The following is a 7,031-nucleotide window of genomic DNA, read 5'->3' as shown; positions in this document are numbered from 1 at the left end:
AGCCAGTTGCCCAGCACCGTGTCCAGGTGGCCTCTGAATATCTCCCAAGGGCAGAGACTCCATGGCCCCCCTGGGCAACCTGTGCCAGTGTTCGGTCACTGTCACAATGAAAAAATAGTGAAAAAACCCCCAAACAAACCCTGAGAAAAAACTAACATCACCCACTTCCCCTTCAATCAATTATGTTCAAAATCTTTTAAGTGACCATTTAAATTTGCCTTTTATGCACAGTCCTGTACTCCTATTGCACAGAGGTAAGCAGTGAACATTTATGTGTGTGCCTGTACGGATGCACATTGCTGCCTGTGCTGGGCCATTGTGACCTGCAGGGTAACAAAACAGTAAAAACTTCACACTGCTGCCTTCTCACCCTTCCCGACTACCTCTGTGTACACCTAAAGCAAGATGTCCTGGTTTAACGCAAAAGTAAGCATACGTTTGCCTTTTTTCTTGTCCTGTGTTTATTTTTAGGCAGAGCTTTGCACTGTTCACGCAGCCTGTGGGTACAAATGGCTGTCACAAAAAATATGCCTTTCTGGAGACGCATCTCTATATTTTAATATCTAGGATTACGTTCATCACAGAGGTAAGGGGTCAGCTATACAAGGAAATGCTTTGCTCTGATTTTGCAGCCTCCAAGGAGGCAGTAACTTCACCACAAGGGCAGTCTCTCTTTATTTGGTACTTTACACTCAAATACTAAAGCTTATCTTCAGCAGGACTGCAGGAAGAGCACAGTGAAGAAAGAAGGCTGTAGGTTTGGTGCAGTAGCATTCTAGAGCAACTTTCACGATTAAGCACGGAGGAACGGGCTTCACCTAGGCTTCAAGTTAAACTGAGGTAGCAGATGGGCCTTCACTTAGGAATCCTGCTCCTCACACATTCCCCTGGTTGCCGATCCTGAATCAATTCCTGTTTATCTAACAGGGGAGGTAATAATAACTTCAAATTAATTTTCGTAGAAGTACTGAAACATCTGAAGTTTCAGTGAACTCTGCTATAAACAGTTACCAGAAACCGAACATATCAGATTAGTTTGTGCATGTTTTATTCTAGCAAACTGCCTTCGTGGTGTTTGGGTCCATTTAATAAAAAAAATACAAAACTTCAAAAGGAAAACAATGAGCAAGTTAATTTTTTTTTTGCCTGATATGTACTTACACTATACAAACATTTATACAAGGGAAAAAAAAAACAGTAAGCATTGTACTTTTCAAATCATTTTTATTAACAACAATATGGATTCAACTTTGTCAAGAAGTTACAATTAACATTGTAATGTACTGGCTAATGTCATCGCAGTGTCAGTGAAAGCAGCCTTCGTGCTTTCTAAGCCTGTTAGGAAACTGGCTTTTTTTCTTTCAAAGTAGTAAAAAATGCTTCCAATAGCAGATGATATTGGATATGTCTGGAATTGACTTATGTGTGGCCACAGCTGAATGAACGGCCACATTTGCATCTAGGTGAATGAACAAGAAAATATTACATGCTTCCACTGACACTGCAGGGGACAATTCTTATTTCAAAAACCAATTAACCTTTTTAAGACAGTGACAGCACTTTGTGTGATGTTGTAATCCATTTGAATTAAGTTGATTAACACACTTGGAAAAAAAAAAAAGTGAAGCAGAAGTATCTGGGGCAAATTCTTTTCTGACCTGTATTTCATTCAAACCTAATGAATCCAAAAGGATTGCATGACATATGAGTCAGGATAAAAGTTGTCCCAGAGAGGCAAGTTCATTCCTGGTATAGGTGGGTTCAGTTCCTTTAAGGTGGGTGGAACTGAACCTGATCATCCCAACGGAGGCTGAACTTCACCCAGTTGGGCAGTGAACTCATTGAAGTCAGTGAAGCCATCCAAGGATGAATTTAGCCTCAGGTGTTTAAACACTTTTTTCGTTCATTTGCTGTTATGTTTTATTTTCCTGCTTACTCATATTTTCTGATTATTGTTCTTTTCTCTGTGCTTTTTTAAAAATGTCCCTTCTTCCCTTTTTACATCAATACTTTGTGCGTTATTTTTTATATAGTCAATGTGACATGGGTAAATTCAGCTAAGTATTAGTTTCCTCAGGAAATAACTGGAATATTACCATTTTCACTTTAAACAGATGCCCAACAAAATAAGGATTTGAATCTGAGCTCCCGATTCAAGAAAAAATCCTGAATTCCACAGAATGAATGAATTCCATAGAATTTTTGCTTGAGTAAGGATTGCAGGTCCCAATCCAGAAATACTGCTGTACATCAGATGTTCTACTATACGTCAGCAATTCAGTATGATTTGACTCATCACAGAAGAGCAGGTGAATTACTCATCACCATACTAGAATGAGAGCAGTCACTCTAAGTAGGATTATCTCAAAAACATGGAACAACTGTGGGCACTGTGAATGAAAGTGTATGATCTTTGCAATCTTGAACCCTAGGCTAAAACACTATATTAATATTTAAATAAAAAGTATAGATCATATAAGCCAGGACCAAATACAAATTTTTAAACAAATAATAATAATAATCAAAACTATTCCTTTCAGTTCTCTCTTCAATCAGGTACAAGAAACAAGCTGATCAGAAAACAGTTATTCGGATAAGGCTTAGTTCCTGAAGCTCTTACTTAAGGTCAAATTCTCTCTTCAACAATCCTCAAGTGGATTGTAAATTAGAAAAAAATTGTCCCTTGTCCCTACTCATGAACAATTCTTATTCGCTGTCATGAGCTGGACTTTAATAAGCAGCTCAGGACAAGACTTGAAAAGCCAGACAGCTCCTTCTTTCGTGAAACTAATGAATGACTGTCAATCATGACACTGTCTTTTAAAGAGAGAGAGCATAGAAATAGGAAACGCCTAATAAGGAAATATGAGCAAAGCTTATAAAACCCCAAACAAACAATTCTTCCTCTCCAGAGTTTCATATATTCACTATTTTTTCTATTCTCTATCAATATTATGTTAAAAAATTCCTATATGATAAGACTTGCAGCTACAAAAATAATAACGGTGAGCATAAAAGAAAAAAATTAGGATTTTAAACCATAATTTGAAAAGATACGATCTTTTGGATTTATTAGTACTTTGTAAAGACATTAAAATTTTCATACATAACTTATAGAACTCATTCTTTTGTGCATAAAATTGTATTAAATAAATTAACTTAAAATTAGAAGGACTCAAGCATGTCATTTAAGGCAAAAATACCAAGTTTCCGTGAGATAAATGATCGGCAAAGCCCGACGCCTGTTTGTGTACGGAACCCGTACCGGCAGGGCCAGGGCTCAGTTCTCCCATCGATGCCTCCTGGGCTCAACGGGGGTGCAGCCACCTGCTCGTGCAGGTGAAGGTGGAAGAGTGGAGTCCAATTAATGATGCCTCGATTAATTGATCTTGTCAAGGAGGGGAGGGGAATTCCGTTACTGACACACAGTTGCTGTGTGTCCTCTCTCTTGCTCCTTAACTGAACCTAGGTGCGGGTTTACGCTTAGGCCAGTGGGAGGCTTTGTGTGAAAGGCAAGAAAGGCACCGTAAACCATTAGCAAAAAGAAAGCAAAGCCTAAAAAAACCCCAGACTTGTAAGTTTTAAAATTTTGGATAGGCCTTTAAACTTATAGATCTCTCTGGAAAAACTGTAGACATTCAAAAATAAGTTAATGGTTAAATGAACTGAGATGTGGAAAACCCCTTATTTATCCTCACAAAATTACTATTGTAATCAGGCTTTAATATGATCAGACTGCACATAAAAGAAGACAGGAAAGAATGTGGTAAATAATATGGCAAATCAGTAGGTGAGGAAATTGTGCTTCGAGGTATCTTTCAGGATTTAACAGCTGAAGTTTGCTCTGGCATAAGCCCTGGAACAGTGTACCATCCATGGACCTCGTATAACAACACAATATATACACTCTACAGTTTGCATTTACTTTCACAGAATAAGGTTATCATGGAACATCCAGGAGTACTTCTGTAAAGGAACTATGGAAGCAGAAATTACAATGGTTTCATAGTAAACAGATCAAGTCCTTCACTATACAATCTACAGCATTTAGCCATGGTTAAGACTGGAGTGACATTTTGGATGTATTAATAAATATTAAGTTCCCAGCAGGTCTGGGCCTTGAGAAAACACTGCCCTGAGTGAGCTGGCACTGGCACCTCCCTACATTCGGTGTTCCTGCTGCTATGGGCAAGCTGGGCCCAAATCAGGTTCTCTCCGAGCCTGGGGTGCAGGGTGTGGGGGTGTAAATCTGGGGGGAGGCAACGCACAGAAACCTCCTTCAGCTGGGAAGAGCCAAGGCCTGTTTGGGCTCCACAGGGCTCTAACTGCGGCAAAGCCTGGCTGGGAATGTGCAGATAGGCACTGACAGCACTCCCGCCTCACAGCATAAGCGAAGCATAGTTTAGGATGAGGAAAAAAAAAATAAAAGAGGATGTATCAAGCAGGAATGCTCGGTCTGATGTAGGCTTTGAAACTGAAAACTTGGGTGTTAGGAGGAAAGAGTCTGAAGGGCCTTTCTTCGAAAGTTCACAAGAAATGACTGCAGTTGGGACACTGTGTTGAGATAGAAGAGTGTGAACACTTTCCTCTCTCTTCCCCTTTTATTTAAAAAGCAAACAAACAAAAAACCTTGTGCCTTCATGCTTTTTTTTTTCCCCAGTTAGGGTGGTCTTTCCTACTTCTATTTCCATTTCCGATTGCCTACATGGCGTCTTTTTTTTTTTTTTGGAAATAGCACTCAATATCTCTGACTGACTGGCTGGATTAAAAGAAAAAAATCTTGCCTTTTTATGTTCCTTCTTTTATTTTCTGCAATCATTTCCCTTCCTGCCCATCTAAATAATTTTTTTCTTCATTGATTGTGTTATCTTTCTCTCTTCCATGTTCTGTCATCTTTAGTTTTACTCTAGATCTCAGTTCCTCATTTTCCCTTCTTTCCTAGCCTTATGAAGTGCTGTCATGGTATCAGGTTGGGACGGTGAGAAAAATTGCCAGAATTTTCGCAGAAGGAAGTATTGCTTCAACAATAAAGGCAGCACCTGCTTCCTTCCCTCACCTACTGCTGCCACATGTTTCAGATTCACAAGATAGCTCCTCAATGAGACTGGAAGAAGGAGAGATTCCCCATGATTTTTAGTGCAGTCACCCAGCTTATCCGTTTCGGAGGCCAGCCCCAATCCCTAAAATACAAACTCTTCATAGCAAAATAATGTTCTCTTTATAAAGAACAATGTGATAGTGGTGTGTCAGGTACTTTTGCCACAACACTAAATCACAAAATATCATATGGGTATTAACGTACTGGTTTTCAGAGTTAAAAATAACTGATTACTGATGAGCTAATGTGTGTATCTTGCAACTGGCAGCCATTTCTAGTCCCGTATTACTGGTTTCCTTGGTACCTTGCTAGCAGCTGTAGATAGATTTTTTTTTTTGTTGTAAACATAAACTATCATCTAAATCAGGACATTATATATATTTAATTAGTTCAGAAGCAAAGTGCTTTAAACCCTATGATTTTTACTTCTGCCCTGTAGAAACGGCACTAGGTCTAAATGCTCAAATTTTTGCTTTTTGATACATCCTGCAGCATTAGCTTTGTAGGCAACTCATCATTTAAACCTACTGTACTACATAAAGCTGCCGTACTGTAGGTGTAAATGTGAACGTTTGCCATCACTTAAACATGCATTTTCATGCAACTAGGAGATATGGGCTCATTCAACTGCTTCTCAGATTCATCCTGATTTTTGTGATTTTATCTCATTAAAAAGGCTTTCAAAACAGTTCATGCTATGATATGTATGACTAGAGGAATGACCCAGCCAATGAAGAAAGCCCACAAGCTGTTATTTAAGTTTGACGTGGAGCAGATTGAGTGCTTCTGTACCATCCCCTGGCTTGCAAATGCTTTGAGATGATCTTGATATTCCAGTCCTTAGAGAGTCAGCAGAGAGAGTTGTTTCCACTAACGGGCGCGAGATGGCTTCAGTAGTCTCTGTTCCTGCCTCTGTTTCCAACTCTTCATCAGTTATAAATAGTTTTGACTCCCTCCATTTGGAGTATACATCTTGGCTGCCTCTGGAACTGCTGGAGTCACTGCCAGCAACCTGTACATTCAGTTCTTCTGTTGACTGTATAAGGTTTTGTACAGATAAAGATTTTCCTAAATCCATTTGCACCACAGGTTTAACTGAGAGCAACGGTTCCCCTTCTGTATCCAGACTTTTTCTCCATGTGCGATCCTTTGTCACACTGGGCTGTGCAACTTGTCCATTGTCCTTTGATGCAACAAGGCAAGCGGTGACATCGGAAATATTCTCCTGGGTGGTTACAGGAATGATATGAACGGGCTCAGGCCTATTGATATGCTTCATTGATGAGAAAGGTGGTATTTGTAATGTTGTTGGAGTTGCTGGCTTAGTCGCCTGGTTTATTTGGTTTGATGTATTATTAACTGTTGCAGGTCCATCATTTGGCACTTGCGTTGCTTGACTATGCATAGCTGGACTAAAAGCATAGTAAGCCTGAGTGCTAAATTCATTTGGTGTCAGTACAAGCTGCAGGCCACGAGGCAGATTGGCACTAGCTGATCTGGGTACACATCCACTCATTTGTGAAGAATTGGACAAGTCTTTGCTGTCGGATGGACTCTGGTAATCAGAAGTCTGCTCACACTCAAAAGAGGGCATTTGAAACGAAGCCAAAGTGAGCGCAGATGCAGATCCTTTCCGCAAAACTTGTTGATAAATATCTAACAGACAGTCCAGTTTTGACTCAATGGATTGTACCTATAGGAGGAGAGGAAAATGTTAACATTAGTGCCAAATACTAATTGAAACTATTTGGAACCCAAGCAAAGGGAAAATGTCACTGCTGAAGGGAAAAATGGCAGGAGCTTGGTATATGCTATTGACCCTGGAAAAATAATGTCAAAAGCCATCTAGATTTTCCATAAGCAAGCTGATAAAGGGGAAAAAAATGCAGTAACGTGTGATTTTTCCTTCCTTACTTTTCTATACAGTTAAGGT

General features: G+C 39.6%; 1 protein-coding gene across 5 annotated transcripts in view; it reads right to left on the bottom strand.

The window, feature by feature from the left end:
- Positions 1-1,204: 1,204 nt before the first annotated feature.
- The window catches only part of KCNQ5 (potassium voltage-gated channel subfamily Q member 5), a 284,367-nt gene continuing 278,540 nt past the window's right edge, over positions 1,205-7,031 (bottom strand). For 4 of the 5 annotated variants that reach the window (XM_065055277.1, XM_065055273.1, XM_065055274.1 and 1 more), the window contains one exon: positions 1,205-6,791. In XM_065055277.1, coding sequence (XP_064911349.1) covers positions 5,850-6,791 — 942 coding nt within the window. In that variant the 3' untranslated portion in view covers positions 1,205-5,849. 5 annotated transcript variants of the gene reach the window in all.

This window comes from Columba livia, chromosome 3, assembly GCF_036013475.1.
Source record: "Columba livia isolate bColLiv1 breed racing homer chromosome 3, bColLiv1.pat.W.v2, whole genome shotgun sequence".
Taxonomy (NCBI): domain Eukaryota; kingdom Metazoa; phylum Chordata; class Aves; order Columbiformes; family Columbidae; genus Columba; species Columba livia.
The sequence above is the reverse complement of the archived record's forward strand: the minus strand, read 5'-3'. Positions and strand labels throughout refer to the sequence as shown.